At 42.5% G+C, this 24,730-nt stretch overlaps 1 protein-coding gene and 1 pseudogene across 4 annotated transcripts in view; one reads left to right on the forward strand and one right to left on the reverse strand.

Moving 5' to 3' along the window:
- Positions 1–2,165: 2,165 nt before the first annotated feature.
- Cecr2 (CECR2 histone acetyl-lysine reader) overlaps positions 2,166–24,730 on the reverse strand; it is a 114,934-nt gene continuing 92,369 nt past the window's right edge. For 2 of the 4 annotated variants that reach the window (XM_087904303.1, XM_085687052.2), the window contains 11 exons: positions 22,239–22,392; positions 20,888–21,017; positions 19,100–19,137; positions 18,922–19,013; positions 17,768–17,894; positions 16,441–16,745; positions 15,094–15,219; positions 14,088–14,931; positions 10,650–12,060; positions 9,464–9,575; positions 2,166–8,621 (listed from right to left, as the gene is read on the reverse strand). In XM_087904303.1, the coding sequence (XP_087760429.1) occupies positions 8,616–8,621; positions 9,464–9,575; positions 10,650–12,060; positions 14,088–14,931; positions 15,094–15,219; positions 16,441–16,745; positions 17,768–17,894; positions 18,922–19,013; positions 19,100–19,137; positions 20,888–21,017; positions 22,239–22,392 (3,345 nt within the window). In that variant the 3' untranslated portion in view covers positions 2,166–8,615. The remainder of the gene's footprint in view (positions 8,622–9,463; positions 9,576–10,649; positions 12,061–14,087; positions 14,932–15,093; positions 15,220–16,440; positions 16,746–17,767; positions 17,895–18,921; positions 19,014–19,099; positions 19,138–20,887; positions 21,018–22,238; positions 22,393–24,730) is intronic. The other 2 variants (XM_085687054.2, XM_087904302.1) reach the window with 2 other exon arrangements.
- LOC125406855 (kinetochore protein NDC80 homolog pseudogene) lies at positions 4,234–5,713 on the forward strand (annotated as a pseudogene).

Genomic DNA, 24,730 nt, shown 5'->3' on the forward strand with positions numbered 1-24,730 from the left:
ACAGTAGAGGCGAAATCTCCAATGGCCAGCTGGAGCGTGGCTCAGGCAGTTTACAGCTCCCTTTCTTCCCTGAACCACTCTTACTTGTGCTTTAACAAGGAAGCTCCTGGCAGAGCATTCAGGCAGGCAACTGTCTGCTCCACCAAGTTTTAAAATTGAGCTGACTAGTGGAAGACATTTTGTTGTTGTTGTTACACACAGTATTGGTTGGTGAAAAACATGTATGTAGAACAACATGTTTTCTTTCAGATGGGCCTCATGCACCTTAAACTCTAAGCTACATAGGCAGGGGGACTTTGCCTCCACCTCTGCAGTGCTAAGATGACAGGTGTGCACTACAGCTGGACTTATCAGGAGCGGTCACCTAATCTACATTAAGTCCTAAAAAGTAAGTTTTGCTGTGTTGAAGATTTAATTGACGCACGTAACTGTTCTGCCTGTATGTGCACTGTGGAGGTCACAACTGAGCTCTGGGAACTGGGATTCCAGGCAACTGTGAGTTGCCGTGTGGATGTGTTGGGAGAGAAGCAAGTACTTGTAACCCTGAGTCATTTCTCCAGCCCCAGAACTAAATTTTTAAACATCTGGGCTTTCTTTGGTGAGGAATTCTTGTACTGTGAAGGTTTTCGGTGGAACATATGTAAGTCAGAAACCCAAGTTTTTGGTTTAAGAAGTAGTAGAAGCAGCCGTCAGTATACAAAAGCCAGTGATGCAGCTGGGCTAGGCTTCTGATAAGCCTAAGTATATGTATAAGTATACGGGGCTGGAAGCCAGGGTCTTGCTACCTCACTCTACAGCAACAGAAACATCAGAGAGAACAACGTAATCAGTATGCCAGACCTGGGTTTTCTAATGGTTTTCAACCTAAAGTTTGTTTCTGAAAGTACAAACATGCAACCATCGCACTAGAAAATGAGACGACATAGCATATTTAATAAAAGAAATGCCCTATCTCCTATAAACATTCTCAGAACTGTTTTGTTGTTGTTTTGGAAGAGGCCTTAGACTGTAGAGATGGCTCAGCAGATGAAAATCCTTGCCTTCGCTGGGCGGTGGTGACATATGCCTTTAATCCCAGCACTGGGGAAGTAGAGGGAGAAGGATCGTTGAGTTTGAGGCTAGCCTAGTCTACAGAGCGAGTTCCAAGGCAGGCTCCAAAGCTACAGATAAACCCATGTGAAGGTGAAGGAAGAGACGAGAGACAAAGCCTTACTGCAGAACCCTAGCTGGCCTCAAGCTCCCGAATGCACTGCGGTCCTCAAGTCCAGGGATTGTTGGTGGGCACAGGTATGGTTGAATTTTTTTTTAAGTTTTATTTATTATGTCTACAACATTCTGCCTCCATATATGCCTATATGCCAGAAGAGGGCACCAGATATCATTATGGATGGCTATGAGTCACCATGTAGTTGCTGGGAATTGAACTCAGGACCTCTGCAAGAGCCATCTCTCTAGCCCATATGGCTGAATTTTTATGAAAGGAGGATTACTTACAAATCTAGTAAGAATAAAAACAGGGGCTTTAGTCTAAGACTAAAGCTGACTCAAAGAACCTACACCAACAACACTTCCCAGGAACCAGAAATAAAAACAACTGGGCTGAGTGGTTGTGGCCGTGTGTCTTTAATCCCAGAACTCAGGAGACAGAGGCAGGGGGACTTCTGTGAGTTCAAGGACAGCCTGATCTACAGAGCGAGTTTCAGGACAAAATTGGGTTAGCATAAGCTTCCTTAGGCTTGCAGCTCCCTCCTCTGTATACTTCTAACTTGGATGACTGCAGGCTAGATATCTATGGGCCCCCACCATAAGGTGCCCACCAAAGGCTCTGCAAGTAGAGTGGCCAATGTCTCACCTTTGGGAAGAGGATACCAGCACCAGCCATGCACTGTAGCTGGGCTGAGGCCTAAGGTGAGCACCATGGACTAGCTGTTAAGGGTTTTCTCTGGGCCATGCCTAAGACTGAGGCCAGTTTTATTACTGTCTAAGCACTTAGACTGCATCTAAGGTTGCACCATTGTGAAAACTCTTGTCATCTAATCGAGATGAAAGTGGATGCTTTCAGGTGGTAGCACTGTGGCCTAGCTCAAACTGCTGGGAAAACAGGAGTCTGCCCTAAGGATAAAAGTGACACATGAAAACACACCAGGCGCACACACATCAAAGCCTAATTTAACAATGTACTTTATACAAAATAACCAGTTCATATGGAAATAAATCTACAGATCTCCAAAGATCAAAAAAGCTTTTTAAAAAAATTCTTTCAAAAACTTATCCAACACACACAATATCAAACTACTGAGGTAATTGTCGCTCTCAATGAAACAGGAAACCAGCAGACCATGACAAAATATATACAATATAAAAATAAATACCATTCCCTTTCCAGTACTGGCCAGGACAGTTCATAGGGCATTCATTCACTTTCATAGCAGATGAATGTCTTATACTGTGTGCAGGCTGGAGAAGCACGGCTGGGGGATCCCAGGAGCTGTCCACAAGTCAAGTGAGAAGTAGCCCTTGCTTAGAAAATGAAGGGACCAAGAGGTTGCAGAATGAGGTGGAGTGAGGCAGCATTTCAATAAATTACTCAATATAGCTGCCCCCACTGAACCCCAAGGGGATGAGGTGAGAGCAGCCAACTGAAGTCTAGACGCAGAAGGCTCAATGTCCTACCTCACCCAGGTAATGTTTAACTAACAAGCAGAGGGATCAAGAGCAAAGCTGGTGTCAGTGAGTGTGGGACGCAGCCTATCTTCTCAACAGGAAGGGTCTACCTCAGGTCCTGAGGCTACTGCCTTCTCACCACCAAGTCTTAATCACATCCATCACATTTGTACTTCTCAGGGTGTGTGTGTGTGTGTGTGTTGGATATGGTCTCCCTACATAACTGTGGCTGGCCAGGAGCTAGACTAAGCAGGCTTTTCATTCTCTTTCTCTGCCTGCCATGTTGGCTCACATTTGTACTAGATCAGTGTTGTGAATTCATGGGGGAAATGCTGCTGCATGGTCCACCCAAATGCCAAGTATCTTTGCCATAGTTGTTGACAAGAACTACCCACATTCCAGAAACCCTCAGAACTAAACACTCACTGATATATAGAAGGAAACTTCACAACAGGATTATAGGGAATCTGGCCAAAAAGAAACGAATTCTAGAAGACCAAATTAGGTTATCTGAAACACTGAGGATTTTGACACTTGTCTAGGACTTTGGATTAAGCCTTCCCATGAAATTTCAATGTGTGTGTGTGTGTTATTAGGGACTGAAGACAGGGCCTTGTGCATGTTGCACAAGGGCTCTAACGCTGAGCTATACCCCAACCCATTTTTTCACTTTTGAGACAGTATCTTACTATGTTGCCCAGGCAAGTTTGAACTTGTGATCCTCCTGCCCTGAAATAGTTGGGAGTACAGATCCATGCCACCAGACCTGCATTAGGTTTATTTTATAATTCTGGGGATTGAACATATGGCCCTGCACATGCTAGGCCAAGTGCTCTATCACAGACCTACATCCCCACTCACCCAAATTAGGTCTTCAGAGCAGTGTATCATTTATAAATTTAAACATTCATTAAAAGAAAAAGTATGACCAAGTGCTATGGATTGAAGTCTTGTTGGTGGCAAACATGATGAGAACTATATTGGGGTATTTGTGTGTTTAAGGCTGCATTTAATATGCACACCTTTTGATGCCAGTAGACATTAACACACACAACCATACAGCAAACAAATGCCATTGGACAATAACACCAACTGGTCAGTCAAGAGGAAGGCTAGAGTAATTGACATTTAAGGCTGCAAACCTATTGAGCCGAGGGGTGGAGACTACAGGTCTTAATGTTTTCCATGGACAGTTTCATATAAGCACTAGCATAAGGTTTATCTTTTCAGAGCAGCTGGCCTGGGGCCTGGGCTCAGTGTGAACTGAAGTGCAGTTCACAGTCAGGTGTGCTACCAATTGACCAAAAACCAATCTGGCTCGGAAGGCAGAGAGGCTGTCTCTTTAAGACGAGATGGAAAGTTACATGAATTAGAACTCTGCAAATTTAGTCCTAGTCTCCACACTTTTTTAGTCAACAGCTCCTGCTATTTTTTTCCCCAAAGAAACAGGTTAGTTAACTGCTTGTTGCCTACAAGATGCAGGGCTCTCAGCAGCTACTCCAGTACCACGTCCTCCTGTCTGCTGCCATGCTCTCTGTCATGATAATGGACTGAATCTCTGAAAATGTTATGAAGCACAGTTCAGTTTTTACTAGTGGTGCTTGCTACGTCTCTATATGGGAGTTAAGATCCCTGACTTCAATACCCCTCAAACCAAAGAGAGAACAACCTTTGGAAACCTGAGCACAAACAAACCTACATCTCAAAGCAAAGTCTCAATATTTGGTAAAGTTTCTTACAGAAAATGGTTATGCATGTAGTGTTCCATGAAGTTGCTTTAAGCCCCATCAACTAAAGATTTCCTAAAGATCTTTGCCTTTCTTTGTGGCTTCCTGTGCCCATCATAAGAACTTCCTGATACAAAAATTGAAGAAGAGGTCCCAAGAATTTTTCAAGCCCTTGGGCATTCCTTTGTACTGTCCATGAACTCCATATATACAGTGGGAGACCCTCATACCTGGCCTCACATCGTGGCAGCCTTGGTGTGGTTAACAGACTGCATCAAGTTGCTTTTGGACTACACCATCATATGCTATGGACTTTTATGGCTGGTGGTGACAGCTTTGAAGAGATGAACGCAGAGCTGCAGTCAAAGCTGTAGATGCATCCAAGCTGGTTTCATTAGCAGCAGAAAACAAAGCACTAAATGAACTGATTGCAAGACTGGAGTAAGAAAGAAATAAAGAACCAAATCATCTGACATCACTGAGAAACTGAAAACTTCCTTGCAAGTAGATGCTCAAATATAAAGCATACATGAACAGATTGGAGCTTAATCCATCCAGTTTAGACCAGAAATTGACTGGTCCTGATAAAGAAACTGGTAGACTAGAACTAGAATGGGAAACAATAAGACAGGAGAATGTTCAACTACAGAATATTGCTGATAACCAAAAGTACTCAGTTATAGACATTGAGAGAACAAGACATGAAAAAAATGAACTGTAGCAGACCACTAATAAACTAACTAAAGACCTAGAGGCTAAACAACAATGATGGATCGAGGAATAAAAATATGCCAGAGGCAAAGAAACAATTGAAGTACAGTTGGCAGAATACCACACAAGTTGGCTAGAAAATTAAAGCTTATTCCCAAAGAAGCTGAGAATTCCAAAGGTTATGACTTTGAAATTAAATTTAATTCCGAAGCTGGTGTCAAATGCCTTGTTAAATACAGGGACCAAGTGTAAGTACCTCTCCAAGAACTCTTGAATGAAACCAAAGAAGAAATTAATAAAGCTCTAAATGAAGAGATTGGTCTGGAGGGTGCTTTAGAACAACTGAACACCATAAAGACAGAGCAGAAGTGTGAGGATGCTGATGAAGAGGGCGGTGAACGAGGGCCTCAGTGAAGCCATGGATGAGTTACAGGCTGTCCAGGTGAAATACCAACTAGTTGTACTAACTTCAACTGAAGAAAGAAGAAAAGTGAGAAATAACTTACAGTGTCTTTTAGAGATGATGTACCTACACATGTAAGTCTTTGGAAAAACATCTTGAAAAACAGATTGCTAAAACTAACAGAGAATATGAAAGAATGCACATCTGAAAATTTGAAAATGTCTGATATTGAGAACTATCAGAGAAGACTGTAGAGAAGTACAAGAGTAATGCTGCTGCTCTAGTTAAGGCTCCCGGTGAATGAAGATAAAGTAACGGTGACTATTTTGTACCTGAAATAGACACAACATTAGCCAAAAACTATGGTAACTTGGTAGATTAACTTTTCAGGTGTAACAGACCAGTTATTATAATACATTAGTAAAGAAACAAACAAATCCCACAGCAGGGCTGGGGTTAGGGGAAGACATATACCTATAAACCTAAAAGGCTCTACTTTTCTTTCTGAATTTTTTATTTCTTTTAGGCCGTAAGGTTTCTAAGTTATGAATAAGTTTCATAAAGGTTTAAGTCTAACACTAAATCAAAGAAAGCTTCCAATTATGCACAGTGATGTCCTCCTGGGGACTAGAGAGTCAGCATACTGACACGGTTACAGTAACCAATGAACACCAGTCCTAGTCCAAGAGTGGATCTTTTAAGACACCCTCACATACTACTTTCTAATTATTACATCTCGCAAAATCAGCCATTTCCTACTGAAGACTCTAAACGAGACTACTGGCATCTGCTGAAGACACCTAGAAGAGAAGAGCTAGAAGAAAAGTGAAAACAAAAGCTCTTGTCCGGCTCAAGGGGGTGAGGGTGATGGGCTCACAAAAGAGCAGCATTGTATTGTTCTGGCTGCTCCAAGGTACCTAGCATTTAAAGACCAATAAAAGTTGGGAATTTATAGGACTAGCACCTGTAAGGACTAGGAACTACCAAATTCCCACAAAGGACACAACAGGCTCTTCTCACAGTGTTAGAACTTAATAAATACAGTAGTTCCATCTTCTATTTAAACCAAGGGATAAAGGAACTCACCAATTCCTTGCTCCCCAATATTGTTCACAGCATTGCTTTAGAAACAGGAAGAGGAGGTGAGGATGCACTCAGCTTAGTGACCTCTAGTTTTAGCACCTTGAAAGAGGTCTGATGGTTGTGGCATTCCTAGTGAAGAAGTTTCAGGCCTCTGCTGTAGTGGCAGACACAGAAGCAGCAGGACTAAGCTGGCTCATATTAGCTCAACAGCAGACCAGAGCCACTCAATGAATCTGATTTCTTTACTCTTCTAATTCTAAACTCAAGCATGTAGGTGTTGGGCTTCTCAATCAGTTGACTGTAAAACAACTAAAATAAGCTTGTTGGAAAGAAATTTGCATGTCTGTATGTGCTGTACTTGGGAGACACTGTGTGGGTCAGCACCACCAGCAGGTTAGTAACCAGTAACGCCCATCAGCAGATGTCCAAGGGTCCAATTATCTCTATAATTTGGATGTTTCCAATTTCTTTCCCTCCCCTCCTCACATATTTGGCAGACTATTCTACATTTACTGGGAAGGCTGGGACTTGAGAAAAATCTTCCATTGACCCCACCCACACCTAAACTTCTAAGAATCTGGGCGGATTAATATTTATAAAATATAGAGATCACCATACCCCAAAGCATACTGTAAAATTATATTCTTTTAAAGAGACTTGCAACTCTAGGGCATTTCCCTTAGTTTATTCTGTGTGGGATATTCAAAATTTTAAACATAGGTCCTAACTTTGGTGATATCTCAGCTAAAATAAAATACAGAAGGCTAAAGCAGGGAGAATCCAGTGTAATTCACTTCTAAATCCATAGTAACGTAATTTAATACTGTAAAATTGTTTCCTATCACAGACACAATGAATAATTTCCAAAACTAGCCCTTCACAGCTACTTTAAATCAACGTGATTGAGTCATAGGTACTAAGATTCTCTTAAAATGAATAAAAACTATACATACTGAAATAGTCCTAAATTCAAATTTAAATCTATAGGATATACTTCCTTATTCAAACCTGTGCAATATCTTTATTGAAACTAACATATATATAACAAACCTGAGTAGTCACTTTCATAAAACAAAGTTTGTGCTAGAAAGCGTGTGATGCCTTCTAGACCACTGGCCTAAGAGGCCCATGAAGAAGCCACTTCATCTTCTAATAACTGGACAGCCCACATTCCTGGTTTACAACTATCTGGTGGGGTTGGTAGGAGAATCAGGAAGAGACATGCTTTCCCAGATCCAGAACTTGGGCCGCCAGAGTGAGAGCAGCCTGTCCTCTGGCTGAAAACACCCAGCAGGCCACAAGACAGCACCTGCCGACTACTGAGAAAAGAATGCTGAGAAGGACAAATGCAGTAAAGTAGTCTCTGAGGCTGGCTGGAAACAAGCTAGTGACACACACAAGCTGACACCTTTCAGATCGTTTCCAAGTTCCACAAGCATACAGTAGGACAGAGACTACTCCAGTACTGTGTGCCTGCTACAGTTGGGGAAGGACTCCCAGCTCCTCCATGTGCCCACCCGACTGTCCCACTCTATATACAATACATTCACCCGAAAAAAAAAAAAAAAAAAAAAGAGGCAACAAGAAAATTCTGTAAACTGGCCCCAGCTCAAAAACATTAATACTACAAGTAGTCCCTTCCCCAAATATATACCTGAGATTAGCTGCTCATGAATATTTAAAAGCACCACTGCATCCTTACATGTACCCTCCACCCAAGTTTAAAGTGATTTTCCCTGAACAAGAGTCTTGAGATCTGGAGAAGCCAGCAAGAACTCCAGGTACACTTGCTCTTGCTAAGTACGTCAGCTATGTAGATGATCCCAGCCACGGGCCCTGTGTCAATCATTTACAAAGTGTGTATCCAAAGCCCGGGAGTTCAAGTTCTGAGGATGGTATGCTTCACAGAAAAGGTGGAGGAGGACGGCAGAACAGAGGCGTAGAACAATCATTCCTCCAAATCCTCCAAGACCTGTATGTCTTCATGTGCAGCTGTCCATTTCCTTGGGGATTATTTCCTCCTTGGACTAGCTCTGAAAGTAATAAAAAATATTAATTCACATCAACTGGCTAACAATAAGTAGGTAGGAAAAATCCACACAGGCTTGCTTATACTACTAGTTACCCCAAGAAGCTATCCTGAGTCCTGATCTCCTATTTGGACCCGGAGCCCTGGTGCTTAGTAGTTGGTGGGGGTAACAAAACAGAAATTAAAAATACTCAGTGTAGTTGTGCATTTGTAAACCTAGCACTTGGACGATGAAGGCAAGAGGACCAGAAGTTTAAGGTTACATGAGTAAATCTGCCCCCAAAACAAACAAAAACTACCAACCAAAATCCACCGCCCCCCAACAAGTATAACTCAGGAATAATTAGAGTTCTCAGCTAGGATTCACGAACCCCTGAGCCAGAATTTCCAGCATCATAAAAACCCATGAACAACATAAAACTAGGAACCCCAGACTTTTCTTTTAAGACAGGGTTTCCTTCGGCCTGGAGTGATAACTCAGTGGTTAAGAGCACTGGTTGCTCTTCAGAGGACCAGCATCAACCACATGGCAGCTCACAACTGTCTATAACTTCCTCTATAGCCAGGCTGGCCTCAAAGTCATGAGAACTGCCTGCCTCTGTCTCCCAAGTACTGGGGTTAAAAGCACGCACCACTACACACCCCTGAAATAAAAAATTTTAAGCCTAGATATAACAATTAAAAAGAGTCACATTATGTGGCATTTGGGCTTTAAGTTTTAGATTAAATTAACCAGTAAAGTCTATGCAAATATCCCAATATCTAGAAATTGAGATTGGAGCCCAATCTGCATTATTCTTTATGCCTGTAGAGCAAGGAAATACCTTAGTTTTTAGTAACTCTTACCTGATCCAGAGCAAGTGTTGGGGGCTTATGTGGTGGCAACTGTTCCGGTGATGCTGCAGGTGCCGGGGTCTTTGGGAATAAGGACTGTGACTGGACTGGATGCATGTGCATTCTACAGTCAGAAGAAAGGAACAGCTAAGTGTTAGTGAGGACCAACTAGGAGAACAGGTACTGGAGTTACAAAGGCAGTGTTGTAATCAACTAGCTGGTAAACTTGGAATCATCAATACTAGAACAAAATGGAACAAGCTTCTTGGGGTGATGTTTGTATCAAAGCCAAGTATACCACAGCATAAACACAGGGGTCAATGAACCAAACCAAACATTAGGTCTGGAGAACTGGCCTGAACTCTGAGAAAGAAGACAAAGACAGTAAAAATTTGTATAGAGATTAAACATACAAAATAACCAAATAAATAAATACTGTGCCTAGACTAGATCCTGGAGCAGAAAGAAATCAAAAGAGAAAAAGCAAATCTCTGAAAGATATTCCAAGGACACAGAGGGAGTTTAAGGATATGTAAGTGACCACCCTGTCTCCTTTGGTGTGGGACTTCCACTTTGAGACTGTGCTGCAGGGCAGTGTCCTGAAGCTCAGAATCATAAGGTACTTATGGCTGCAACGTAAGCTCCAGTTGTTTAAAGAAAAAGCAAAGGCAGTCGTGACCCAGCCACAGAAGAAGTAAGGTGTGATTGCCTTGCTGAATAAGGTACCGAGCCAAGTGGTTAGCATAAACAAGAATGGGCTAATATAAATTATAAGAGCTAATAAGAAGCCTGAGCTAATAGGCCAATCAGTTTATAACCAATGTAGACATCTGTGTGATTTCTTTGGGACTTAATGATTGCGGGAACCGGGCAGGACAGAAACCTCATACAACAAAAGTTATTAAGAAGCCTGACAGTTTGAGGCTAGCATGGGCTACACTGGTGATCATTTGCTTCAAAAACAAACCCCCTAATCTATTTTTTAAAATAATGAACAATCTAATCATTTAAATACTAATTCACAGATCATGTAAGTGCACATATTGATTCATTTTTACCAGGGGAAGAAAATGGAAAAAACAAAACTATGATCTAATCTCTATTAAGTCATAATTCACATCCTGTCTTGTTCTTGGACAATTGTCTTTACTCTTAAAGCCACTGTTACTTTTTTCAGGGAAATTTGATGCAATCTTACCCCGATGGTCTGTGCATTTCTTGGAAAGGGCCTCTTATTCCGCTTCCAGTGCCAGTCTGCTCCATCACTGTAGACTGAAAGTGACCTAAGCCCTCTTCCTGACAGCGATAGAGGGGGCCCTCTGGAGAGAGGCCATTGGGCTGGGTGGCCACTGGATGGGGAGGTGGATGGGCAGCCACAGGGGATGGGTATGCCCTGGGCTGGAAATGACTGGCAGGACGCTGAGGAGTGTATGGAGACCCTGTCTGCAGCATCACACTGTGGGGTGGGAAAGCAGGTGAACCAAAAGTCATTCCTGAATTCAGAGGTGGAGTTCCATAAAGATACTCATTGGTAGACAGTGAGCTCTGCCGCTTGGTAGCTGCATTATGGTTGTCCAGATCTAGAAATTCTTTGGGACTCTCTGGTCTCTCCACAGATTCATCCAGCTTTTCTTCCTCTGGACCAGGATTCTGTCCATCAGACAGGACAACTTTAGCAGCCACTGCATCCATTTGAGTTGGAGAAGTTAAGGCAGCATTTAGTGTCTCACAACTTTGCAGAGTAGACAAGGCATTCTTATCCGAGAAGAGGGGGCGTGGAGGGTGACTCCCTTGGGGTCCACTGGGGCTTCTCTGGGAAGGGAGAGATCTCTGCCAATCAGGAAAGCCCTGTGGACACGTGTAGTAAGGAGTCCGCTGATAAGGGTGGTAGGAGGGCTGAGAAGACTGCTGGTAGGCATACTTCATTCCCTGCTGGGGGCGGTACTGGGAAAAGAGTCCAGGATGGGGACTGTTAGGCTGGAAGCCCCTGGGAGAGAAGGGCTGAGGATGTGATCCTGAGGACTTTCCTCCCATCATAGAGCCCAAGCCTTGCAGACCTGGATTCATATGGTAATGTGCAGCTGAATTAGAATATTCTAGGCCAGGCATGTACAAGGGAGAAAACTGATTTACACTGCCTGTCATCAAATTGGGGTCTGTGCAAGGAGGTGTAGTTGCATTCTGTCCTGTACATGGCATGGTTTCCTGCAATGTTTTACCCCTGGGGCAGAGTGGTTTTTCTGAACTACTGCCACCAAGGCCCTTCCCCTCTGACCTACAAGGAGATGCTTCATCAACAACCCCATTTTCGGGTAGAGTTCCTCTGTCTGCCACTATGGAGAGGTCTCTCAAACAACCTTGTACAGTTGGGCTGGTGTAGCTATTGTCCAAAGGCCAAGTGTTCTTGCTCTTTGATGCTTTATAGTTGTCTGCAGTTTCTGAAGCATCACTTTTGAGTTCTGGGCCTTCTGTTTCCCTTTCTTGTGGTGAGCTTTGCCTGGTACAATTGGCTTGCAGGGGAGGTGTCAGGTGAGGTAGCTGTTTGAGGTATACCCCCTCTGAAGCACAAGCATTTGCTGTTTTCTCTTCGGGCCCAGGCAAAGGTTCTGCTGGGGAGGAAAAGAACCAAACAGTAAATCAGCAGTTGGACTAACAACGTCAAAGGATAGAGTAATGGAGAGAACACGGTGAACTCTCAGATGAACAGGGTTAAGGCTGAGGATGATATTCGGCAATGTAAACCTCAGCTAGACACTGCAATACAGCAAGTCTTTGAAAGGTTTCACAATACTGGGTGCGGGGGGGGGGGTTGTCCTGCAGATTCTCTTTTGTAGGCACAGCACAACTATGTTACCCAAAATGCACACGTCTTGGCCTCTGCTGTACCGTCAACACTCAAGACTAGAAAGATGCCATGAGATTTAAATCTGAGTTAAAGATCTAGTATTTCACATGGAATTTTCATCACCTACCATGAAAGTTCAAGTGATATTGCACAAAAATCACATATACTATATATTGGACATACCAGTAAGCAAGAAAAGATTCGTCCTCTCCTTCAGATTTATCTTTATGGCCTTTAGACAGTATTGAGGAACTGCATCATCCTTTACTAGACTTCACAGTTCTTCAATGTTACATATTAGAGACAGATGGCAATAATTAGACATGGAAAACATTTCACAGTGACTTTCAAGATCACCATGTTTGAAAGGCACTGTGAGGGCAGCAATTAAGAACACACTGCTGAGGCTGGAAAAACGGCTCGGGGTAAGGGGCTACTGCTTTTGCAGAGGATCTGGATTCAGTTCCTAGCACCCAGACGCCATCCTGGGAACTTCTGCTCCAAGTAATCTAATGCCCTCTTTTAGCCCCTACAGATACACAGGGCACATATAATGACAAAGGCATAGAACATGACACTGCTCTACCTGTATAGGCTCAAATTCAGCTCTAACATCTTCTCACTGGCTAACAGCAAATCACTGTGCCTTGGATTTCAACTGTAAACTAAGATACTGGGCAGAGGCTTAGGGACAGCAGCCATGCAGGGCTGCCACTCTGCCAAATTTTCTCAATTATTCATGAAAAATCTTTTTTTTCTATCTATCTTTCTTCTTTTGTTATTAAAGACAGGGTTTCTCTGTATCGGCAAACACTAGCTGTCCTGGAACTCACTTTGTAGACCAGGCTGGCCTTAAACTCAGATCTACCTGCCTCTGCCTCCTGAGTACTGGGATTAAAGGTGTGCACCCCCACTGCCTGGCTCTTCTCTAAGAAAGCTTTTCTTAGCATCCCTCCTCTCTCAATATGTAGAGTTCCTTACTCTTTCTCTAAAGCTCCCGTGCCCACTGTATTGCTGCTTGTTGCCATGTGTCTATTTCCACACCAGATAAAATAACATGGACTTTTTCTTTTCTTTTCCATTTTTCTCCTTTGGCAGCACCTGAGGCGTAACAGGAAGCTAGGCTACCCTGTTTTTTTTCTTTAAACAACAAAATTATCCTTGAACTCAAAACACCACAAGCAGAGACACAGACACACACATACTGAGGCTGGGCATGGTGGTACAGGCCTATGATCTCAGCACTTGGGAAACAGAATATGAAAGGATCCTGAGTTTAAGTATAGCAAGAGACCAGACTAGGACAATCAAGATGGCTCATCCAGTATGGGCACATGCTGCCAAGCCTGAGAACCTGAGTGCAGACCCTGGACTCATAACAGGAGAAAACTAACTCCCTGTAAGGTACCCCCCCCCCAATTAAAAATAAACAAAACAAACGTAAGGATAGTGGTAATAGCTCATGCAAAGGCATGTTCTAATTAAATGAGCTTACATAAAAAAGGTCTAAAAAAAGGCTGGGCATGGTGGTATAAACCTTTGATCCCAGCACTGGAAGACAGACGCAGAGGAAATCTCTGTGAGCTTGAAATCGGCCTACAAACCCACTAATTCCAAGACAGCCAGAGCCAGAGAGATCCTGTCTCAAAAAAAAAAAAAAAAAAAAGAGAAGAAAAAAGTTCCTAAAAGAACATTTTTGGCTGTATAATTAATTATGCTCTTGATATCTCTAGAGCTAAAGGACTTCAGTTATCTCAAACGAGTAGTTTATGGGAGAGGTTTGTAAATTACCTCGGTCATTCTCAGTCTCCTGTGTTTCACTAACATCCTGTGTACTTCCAGGGTTGTCTAAAGTAGGCTTCGGGGTTGACACGCATACTGACGCTGAATGAGTTACCTGTGGAAAGGGACCAGGTAACTGAGGAGGAGTGGGCTGGCGGGGGTGGTAAGGCACACCCGGGGGACAGACTCGGGAGGAGAGCTGTTGCATGGCAATCATTTCAGGGCTGTCCATCATGGATTCCCCTCCTTGCACCCCCCGGAGGGCCTGGGAGGGTCCCCCGAACAGAGGACTTGGTGCTGGAGCTGGAGGTGGCTGCAAGCGATGTCCAGCAGATTTACAGGGTGGTTGCATATACCCCGAGGAAGGAACTCCATGAGGTAGAAAACTTGACTGTTTAGTCCACTGGTTTGGTGGGATAGGTGGTCTCATCACTCGGGCATCCATCACGTGACCAAGGGTATGAGGGTGGTGAGAGGGTCCTGGCCCCAAGTGAGGCTTCTCATCTGGCCCCAAACGTCCTGAGTTTGTAACACCATGGTTCCCATTCCAAACAGCAGGGTGTACTCGATTCAGGTACTTATATGAATGATAAATGTGACCGGGAGGAATTTCTGAGCTTTCAGGTAAGTCTGGGGGTCGAGCTGGCGTTCCACCATGTCGAGAAGGAATAAATCCTGCCTGGAATGGAGCTGGTGGATATATGTTTCCATCCTGACTGGGACAATTCATCTGCCCAAGCTGCAAGGAGGGGGGATGTGATCCCATATTGGAAAGGTGAGTTAGGCCCCCACACATCTTCTCTTTAGAAGCACTGAGTCGGGTTCCTCGGTGGTTACTTATTCCAATGGGAGGCTGGCAACAGAAAAGGTAAGAAATAGCATTAATCAGTAACAGAACAAGACAGAAAAATGCTTCACCTATTGCACCAGATTCGTCAGTAGAGAAGAGGCTGAATTATATAATTACAATCATGCCTGCAAATCCTTCCCAGCTGTCTTTATGCAGACTGCTTACCTGTATAGCAAAGGGTGGGTGCTGCAAGGGATCTCCTGGGGGCACCTCTGGGACGCGAGAGGAGCCATATAAGTTGGTGGGATCTGATCCCTGAAGAGAGCCAAATGTTCCCGGTGCTGCTGTCTGCTGGAGGCAGTAAAGCAGAAGAGGCAGATGAGGAAAGACAGTCATCAAGGAGAGCAAAGGATTCCCTAAGAATTGATACTGATGTAACCCTGTTGCTAGGAATAGCGCCAATCTTAAAGTACCTTCTCTTGCCAGGGGGAAAAAAAAAAAAGAGAAGAAAAAAAAATCACTTTCCCCACCACAAGTAGAACCATTTTCAACACTCTAGATCCAACAACATCCCATAATAATAATACTCACTCACTCACTCACTCACTCACTCACTCATTTATACATTTTAGAGACAGGGTCTCAAACTTGCTGTGTAGCAGAGGATAACTTTGAACTTCTGGTACTGTTGTCTCTATCCATCTCTCTTAAGTTCTAGAAAGATGCTTAACCTAGTAGGACAGACTTTTCAGTAGAGAAGCAGTTGAGTTAAATTTAACATGGGAAAAGCCCTAGCTTGGTGCACACATTACAGGTTCACACCATCATGTCCATTATTATGCTGTGCTGGAGATCAATCACAAGACTTTATGCATGCTACAGCCCCAGTTCCTCATAATGAAATTGAAATGTTTCAGACTCAAACTCAGTCTTGCAGAGCAGCCAGCAAAACAGGTAAGAATCAAGCCCAAGTTTTGTCCCACTTGGAGAATACATGATTCAAAGGACTAAGAGAAAAGAGGGTCTAAATGACCAAGGGGGATAGGGTATATATGAGAAAAAGTCTTATTTGTGGTGTAAAGACAGGAAGATCAGGAGTTCAAGGTCAGCCTCAGTCTCCATTATAATAACAAAACCCTGTCTCCAAGACCAAAATAAACCATCTATGGCACCAGTTCTCAACCTGTGCTGCGACCCCAGGGGTGTCAAATGACCCTTTCAGAAAGTTCACATATCAGATATCCTGCACATCAGATGGTTACATTATGACTCATAAAAAAGAAAGATTAGTTAGTTATATGGTAGCAATGAAAATAATTTACGGTTTGGGGTCACAAAATGATGAACTGTATTAAATGGTTGCAGCATTAAGAAGGTTGAGAACCACTGGTTTATAATTATCTGAAGATCGTACAAGTTACTAGCTCTCCGATTTCTATGAAGTGACTGGCTTGGAGACAATACTACGGAAGGTAAGTTTTTTCTTACCATCTGGTTTAAAGGGGGTGCCTGTGTAGGCACCCTGCCACAGTGTAGGGAGCGGGAAAAGCCTTGGCCATTTGTTATGCCCACCTCTGGAGGGAGCTGTATAGAACTGCTTCTCTGATCATCCCCTGAGGAGGCAGCTCGGCGTGCAGGGGGCAGTGATTTTCCTCCATTCTCCACCGGTGGCTGTTTTCTGCTGGACCCTTCTGAGTCTCTAGAGCGGGTCCAAACATGGCTTCCACTACTTCGACCAGCTCGACTCCTTCTTTTTTCCCGTTTTTCATCCTCTCTGACCCAAAATTCCTCATCTGTGTCTCCATCTTCACCAGGGAAATGCTTTGTCATGGCCCGATGAAAACACCGCTCCAAATTATCAGACATCTTGGTATACTCTAGAAGGCAGACACAAGGACTGATCTCTAGGTACATATTTTACTCGATATAAAAGATAATTATTGACAATAATAAGGAAAACTGCTGTGCTAAACTCTGATTTTAATTTACCTCTGGAGAATATTATACCGTAAACTATGGACACAAAGATGAGGATTTAGTTTCTGTTTAAGTATTCTGCTCAAGGCTGGAGATGTGTACAAAAAGGTGACTCTAGTACATTACCTCAAACAAGCAAAATTTAATTCTTTTAGGTCAAGTTACTAAAGTTACTAAACATTATAATAGAATTTTCTTTGTTTTTTAGGCTACAGTACTTGGGTTGAAAGATGAACAGTACCAAGTTTCAGGATCATTAGCTATGATGCCATATTTCAAAATGATTTAAGAGAGGGAGCCCAGGGATACAGCTCAGTGGCAGACTGCTTACTGAGCATTCAGGAAGCATTAGACTCTATCTCCTCTACAAACAAAATAGCATGAGTTCAATCTTGTCTGTAGTCAAGAGACCAGACATCTGCTGGACTCTGTTTATTCAGAAGGCTGGACCAGATTCCCTGTTTACAAAACTCGAACAACACATCCCTGGCTTTTAGTATACATTCTGTTAGTAGTCATTAGCAGGGTAGCACACCTGAGATTCTAACACTCAGCAATCAAAAGTTGAAGGTAGAGGTGGAAAGATGGCTCAGAGAGGTTAAAAACATTTGTTACTCTTAAAAAGGACCTGGGTTTGGTTCCTAACACCCATATGGTGGATCACAATCACTCATAACTTTAGTTCTAGAGGATCCAACACCCTATCTTGACCTCTGTGGGTACCAGGCTACACAGGTGGTGTACATTAAAACACTCATGTCCACTTAAAAAAAGTACAAGGCAAGCTTGGGCTACTGACTCTCTCAAAACAGAAAACAAAAGTGAAGTCTAAAGGACAAGATGTGCATGTCTAGAGAGCATCTCATTCCCACTGTAACAGTGTAGAAGACACACACCCAGCACAAAGGCCATCACAACCTACCACTACTGTCCCCATTGTATTTTCGACAATTCCTGAACATGGTCTTCATGTCATTTACAAATTCCTCCTTGGTACAATATAAACCTGCATTTAATTTCTTCTCCATGCTTGAAATATCCATGGGGATCTAAAATAGGACATAATACTTTAATTAAAACATGCTATAAAAAGTCTGTGGCGCACACCTTTATCCCAGCACTTGGGATGCAGAGGAAGTGGATCTCAGTAAATTCGAGGCCAGCCTGGTCTACAAAAGTGAGTTTCAGGATAGCCAGGACTATAACAGAGAAACCTGGTCTCAAAAAAACAAAAACAAACAAACAAACAAAAAACATGCTCACTGAAAGTCAGAAGTGACACAAGTTTTAAGACAGTCTGTGCTACACACTGAGTTCCAGGCCAGCCTTGGTAGCAGAGTGAAGCCTTGTCTTAAAACAAGAAAAAAACCAAGAAGTTACACACCGCCCCTAATCAGTTTCTAGGAGGAAAAGGAATCCTGGCATTTTAACTTATCAAAAACTTGGTATAACTGAGAGTACTGGCATGTATGTTTAATCCCACCACCTAGGAGGCAGAGGCAGACAAATCTTTCAGAGTTTGAAGCTAGCCTGGTCTACATAGTGAATTTCAAACCAGCCAAAAAGACATGGTACTGTCTTAAAATGAAACTAAACCAAATCCAACAAAAAGTTGTATATGTGTGTGTCCCAAATTTAAGGAGGACATAAAAACAAGAGAGAAAAAAAAAAACCAAAAACAAAACAAACAAAAAAAAACCCCAAAATTAACTCCCCCCGCCCCCAATAATGTTTTAGTTTGGATATGAACTGACCTCACAGATCCTTGAGTTTGAATCTTCCAAGCTATGCTTGGTTTTCTAGGTTGTGGAACCTTTAGGAGTTGGGCCTAGTTAGAGGGACTGGGGCACTGTGGGCTGGTTCTTATGAGTTATACCCTGCACCAGTTCAGGCCCGAAGTTCTGACTGGCTACCAAGACATGAACAAGCTTGTAGCACTATGGACAGAACTGCTTGCTCCCATGAACTCTACCCTTTGAACTGTGAGCCAAAAGAGGTGCTTGGTCACTATGATAGAAAATGATTAATATAAAACCCAAGCAAGAAACACATGCTTAAGTACAATTTAAAAGATACCTTAATAATCTGGTAATAGTTTGGGGCATAAGATTCATCCACAGGTTCCAAGAAGGGCCAGGAATCCTTGTGAGCCTTTACCACATCTAGAACTGAAAGTGAAAGACGAGAATATAACTGACATTTTCGCATGAAAAGATGTTCACCAGAAATACAACAGCCGAGAACAGTAACTAACCTTTATACATGGCAGTGAAATCGTCGTCCAGCTCAAAGCTGTGAACCACAAACAAGACATTAGTAAACCCTGGCCACCAAACAGATTGAGAAGAGTGCTATTTACTCCCCTTAGGTAGCCCAACACAGATACCACTCATTGGAAAAAACATGAGGATGGCAATGGTGATCGTAGCAAAAAGAGGACTATTAGATTCTCCATCTATAAAATCAAGAATTGGCCTAAATTATCCATAATTTTTTTTAAATAAATATTTATTTATTATGTATACAATATTCTGTGTATATGCCTGCACACCAGAAGAGGGCACCAGACCTCATTACAGATGGTTGTGAGCCACCATGTGGTTGCCGGGAATTGAACTCGAGACCTTTGGAAGAGCTGGCAATGCTCTTAACCGCTGAGCCATCTCTCCAGCCCAATTATCCATAACTTTATTATGACTTTTTAACTAACCAGAATTTTTATATTTATTTTTATAAAGACAGGGTATTGTTATATAGTACAGACTGACTCATATTTCAGATTCTGCAACAGTCTCTACAGAAATGCATTACCACTCCTGGTGAGAAATAACTATTTTATTTTTCTTGAGATAGATCCTATCTGTCCCGCAACACCCTATCTATACCAGGCAGGCCGGGAACTCAAGAGAGCTACCAAATGAGATTAAAAGTATGCACCACCACACCCAGCTGATGGGTTTTCCTTTTTGAACCTTGCATTCCCCCTGCCATGGTTCTATTCTGGCCCACGTTCACCCTAGTAATTCCTGAGTATTGTATGTAACACTACACCTGGCAAAAAGGAAATATCTTAAAAAGTAAAATGCTCACTGAACATGGTGGCACACTTTTGCAATCCCAACATTGAGAAAGCTGAGGCAGCAGGATGGCAAGTTCTAGTCTTGAAACTTAAGTTTGGACTGCAGCTTAGTGCTACAGCACTTCCCTAGCATGCCTAAAGTCTTGGGGGTTCAATTTCCAGCATTGTGAAATAAAGACATCTAAGATGTTCTACATACTTCTAAGAAGCAATTCTCCATTAATAATACATACTGGTGTTATTGAAAAGTTGGAGTAATAAGAGTTTTGTTAAAATGATTAGGGAAGAGATTCACTAAAGGGTGTGTGTATGGAGTGGGGTGAGACACAGACAGAGACAGCAAGACAGCACAAGTTTACTATTCTCTCTCTTCCTCCCTCTCTGTCTCTCTCTGTAATAGTCCTAGCGCCCTCTGAAACTTACTTTGTAGACCTGCATGCCTTTGCCTCCCGAGTGCTGGGACAGAAGTATGTGCCACTGCACCCAGAACTATGTTTTCTTAACAGTAAACTGGCAAGGCCACTGCATCCTACATAGGTCTGTTACAAGAAATAAACGAGAGAAGTAATTTTATAAAACTAAGAATTTTATTTTGTTTTGTTTTGTTTTTGAGGTAAGGTTTCTCTGTGTCTACGTGAGGGTAGGTGCACTCAGAAGTCAGAACCCCTTGGAGCTAAAGGCACCTATGAATCACCATATGGTCACTCCAGTGACCCTGAAAGATAGTAAGTGAGCCATTTCCAGAAATGCTTTTTAAAAATTACACTATTTTACTGTATGCGTGCACCTCATGAGTGAATCATAGTCCATGTGTGGGTGTCAGAGGACAATTTGCCATCTCTCCCTCCACTATGTGGATCCCAGGGGTCCAACTCAGGTCATCAGGTTTAGCAGCAAGTGCTTTCAGAAAGAAGTACTTGCTGGTGTGGCCAGCTGCTACTGTTGTTACTACTAAATACTCACAGGTCCTTGGTCTTCTTCTCTTCCCTCATAGGAGAATTCGGGTCCAAATGGGAAAGTTCTGGGGGTAGCTCCTTGCCTTGAGCCAACAGCCATGCCCGCTCTTCCCTGAGCTTTCTTCTCTTGGCTCGATCTATACTCAAGACACAAGCACAGACCAAGTGAACATCTGCACTTGCTGTTCTGTTGGCCTTCTGTGAGCCCACCATCAGTCACACACACAGTAACCTCAGTCATTTTATTTAAGTGCCATATTAGACAGTTTGTGATAATCCCAGTTAAATGTCACTTTAATCATTAAACTCTTTTTGTTCTTTTTTTTTTTTTCTTTTTTGGAGACAGGGTTTCATGTACCAGGTTAGCCTCAACCTTACTATATAGCCAAGACTTGAACTCTTGATTTTCCTACCTGATCCTTCCAAGTGCTAGGATCAAATGAATCCATGTTCTTCTTCTGACCACAAAATACTCCTCAATGTATAAGATTTGTTTATAATTTCCACAAAAAGAATAGTCTATTCTGTTCATTACCATTAACCTAGATTAGTAACTGGAACAGAATGGGCACATCTATCTATGAAGGGCACTAAAGTTGTTATTCTTGCTTTTAAAACTATAGACAAGTACTTGAAAGGCAAAGGCGGGTGGATCTGAATTCAAGGCCAGTTGGTCTACATAATGTCCATACCAGCTATGGCTACCTAGAGAGAGCCTGTCTGAAACAAACAAAGAAAAATCTTACTACACCGAGACTGGAGTTTGAGTCAAAGCAAACTACCTGGCACTAGTAAGACTGATAGCACCATTCTGACGTGCCATATGAAAGAAAATCTGGGACAGAGATGTAGTTCAGTTGACAAACTGCTTGCCTAGCATGTAGACAAGCCCTGGGCACACATCACCACATCATCTGGGAGTGGTGCTGCCCATCTCTAATTTTAGCACTTGGGAAGTAGAGGCAGAAAAGTTGTTCAACATGAGTTCAGTGTCAGCCTGAGCTACATGCAACCCTGTAGTTCAACAAAAACTCCAAACAAACATAAACCTTTTTAAAGCACATACCATTGCACCTGTGAAAGCAATTGCCAATGTCTTAGTACCTGTTTAAAATTATATAGAGATGTGTAGGACACAGTAGAAATCTAAATAAGAAGCAAGGTGCTAAAAAGTATACTGAGAATGACAAAGGGTTTGGACAGAATGTAAAGGGAGCAAGATTAAATTCAGTTGAGTAAACATAACAGAAGACAGTTTACAAGACATTTAAAAAGAAATGTCCAGAAGCAACTGAGATAAAAAATGATCTGGCCTTGGCTACCAAGTGGGTTTTTCTCACTCTTGAGCCTCTACATACCTTCTACTGCCTTGACCTTTTCCTCCAATTCCCGCTTTCTTTCCTCTTTCAACATCTGCTCCTGCTCCTTCTTCTGCACTGCCAGTAGGAGCTGCCGTTCTTCCTCTTCCTCCTTGCGCTTCTGTTTTTCTATCTTGGTGAGCATGGGAGTCTCCTGTTAGGAGGCAAGAAGTGCAAAGAGGTCAGTGGTAAATACAGAGCAGTTCTTCCCTGAGTCAAGAGCTAGTTTACTGAATTCAACAGATACTAATGGTCAGAGGATTTAGACCACAAACACAGACTTCTTTTATTATATGTGATGTGTTATCAATGAACAAAAATACACGAATATTAAAACATAATAGGAGGTACAAACCAGAACCATAGCATTGAGGATTATGAGTTTGAAGCTATTTAGCCCAGGCTACAAAAAGACCCTTTCTTCTCAGGAGGCAGAGGCAGAAGAAGGCAGATCTCCGAGTTCAAGAAGACATAAGGAGGGATAGGGAAAGGACATAAGAACCTTCTATGGCCAATTCTTTCAAGTTTTATTCTGTGGGAGATTCACAAGTGGTTTTTGTACAGGGGAACAAAGATGAATGCAGATAGCTATTTATACATTTAACATTGCTTTTGATTAAATTCTTATTTATATCCCTTCTTTTGTGGTTCTGAAAACTAGTTTAAATATTTACATTTACTTTATTTTGTGTGTTATGTCTATGTAAGTGTATGCCTGTGTGCAAGAGAGACCCCAGAGACTTTGGAGCCTTTCCTGGAACTAGCTTGTATAAACCAGGCTGGCCTCGAACTTACAGAGATCTGCCTGCCTCTGTCTCGAGTGCTGGGGTTAAAGGCCTGAGCCAGCACTGCCCAGCCCTGAACTGGGATCTTACAGTAGAGCAGGAAGTACTCTAACATCTCTCTGGCTCCCTTGAAAAGATTTGGATTCACACTAGAATCAGAATTTGGACAAGGCTTTGTCTAGGGAGTGAGTTGACTTTTTGATGGCTATGTTATTAATTTTGCTCGAAATTGAGTTTCACACAGTCTAGGATGATAGCCCAGAACTCCAGGTCCTCCTGCCACCACCTCCCAAGTGTTAGGTTAATAGTGTGTCACCACACTTGGCCTGAGTCCTATCATCTACTTATCTATTTATTCATCGTGTGTGTGAGGGTACCCTTGTGCCACAGTGTGGATGTGATAGGAAAACTTACAGCAGTTGATTTTCTCCCTCAACTTTACGGATCTTGGACTGAAATCAGTTTGTGGTGGCAAATGCCTTTACTCATGAACCATTTTGCAAGTCCAATGTCATTTTATAACTTAAATTCTTTTAGCCTTACTTTAAGGTCAACTTGGACTACATTAACAAGATCTGGGTTCAAAAATCTAAAGTCAAACCAAATCAAAAAACAAGACTTTCCTTCTCCATGAAAAAGAGTTCACAAGATGGAAATCTGGCCCACACAACACTCAACTGATAAAGAATAAATGAAGTGTTCTAGAATCTTTTCAAAAAATAATAGTAGGCAACTTGCCTACTGAGTGCTGGCAAAGCCAAGTCTTTGAATATTGAATCTCTGGTCACTGCCTCCTACATAAATAACAGTCAGTGTGTGAGTTAGTTTTTTGCTAGTGTGACAGAAGCCAGTTATTTGGGAACAGAGGTGCTTACTTACTTAAGGGACTGTCCCCACCACATGGTCTGTAGGCAAGTCTATGGAGCGTTTTCTTGATTAATAATTGGTGTAGGAGAGACCCAGCTCATTGTGAGCAGTACCACCCCTGGGATGGTGATCCTAGGTTGTATAAGAAAACAAGTTGATGGTAGAGGCAGTACATGCACTCAGGAGATAGAGGCAGGAGAATTTCCAATCTCAAGGATCTATTCTATCCAGCCTGTTCTACAGAGTGAGTTCCAGGACAGCCAAGGCCACACAGAGAAACCCTGTCTAAAAAAACAAAAACAAACAAAGAAAATAAGCTAAGTGGGTCATGGGAAGCAAGCCAGTAGTAAGCAGCACTTTTCTGTGGCCTCTATTTCAGCTCCTGCCTAGAGCTCCTGACTTTCTTTATGATGGACTATAGCTTGTAAGTAAGAAATAATACATTGCCCCTCCCCGAATTGCTTTGGTCACGATGTTTATCTCAGCAATAGAAAGCAAACTAGAACAGCCAGGCACCTTTCCAGAATCCTACCAGCAACCCCTACATTGCCAGCCTATTTCCTTGGTTCTTATTTTACCTTCCTGGTAACATCACCCAGCTGACAACATGATTGACCTTCAAGACAATGCTGTATGTAAGACATCAGTGACTGACTATCCATGGCTAGGAAAGGGAGGAAAACAGAGCCTGATTCAAAGGTACTATTTCATTCAAAATGAATAGTTGCTTGCTTAATATATGCAAGGTAATCTCCAGCAGCACATAAAGTGGTCCCGGTGGTGCAGATCTATAATTCCAGCACTCAGAACGCAGAAGTAAGGCTTCAAGGTCATCATCCT

Source organism: Myodes glareolus, chromosome 3, assembly GCF_982192425.1.
Source record: "Myodes glareolus chromosome 3, mMyoGla1.1, whole genome shotgun sequence".
Classification (NCBI taxonomy): domain Eukaryota; kingdom Metazoa; phylum Chordata; class Mammalia; order Rodentia; family Cricetidae; genus Myodes; species Myodes glareolus.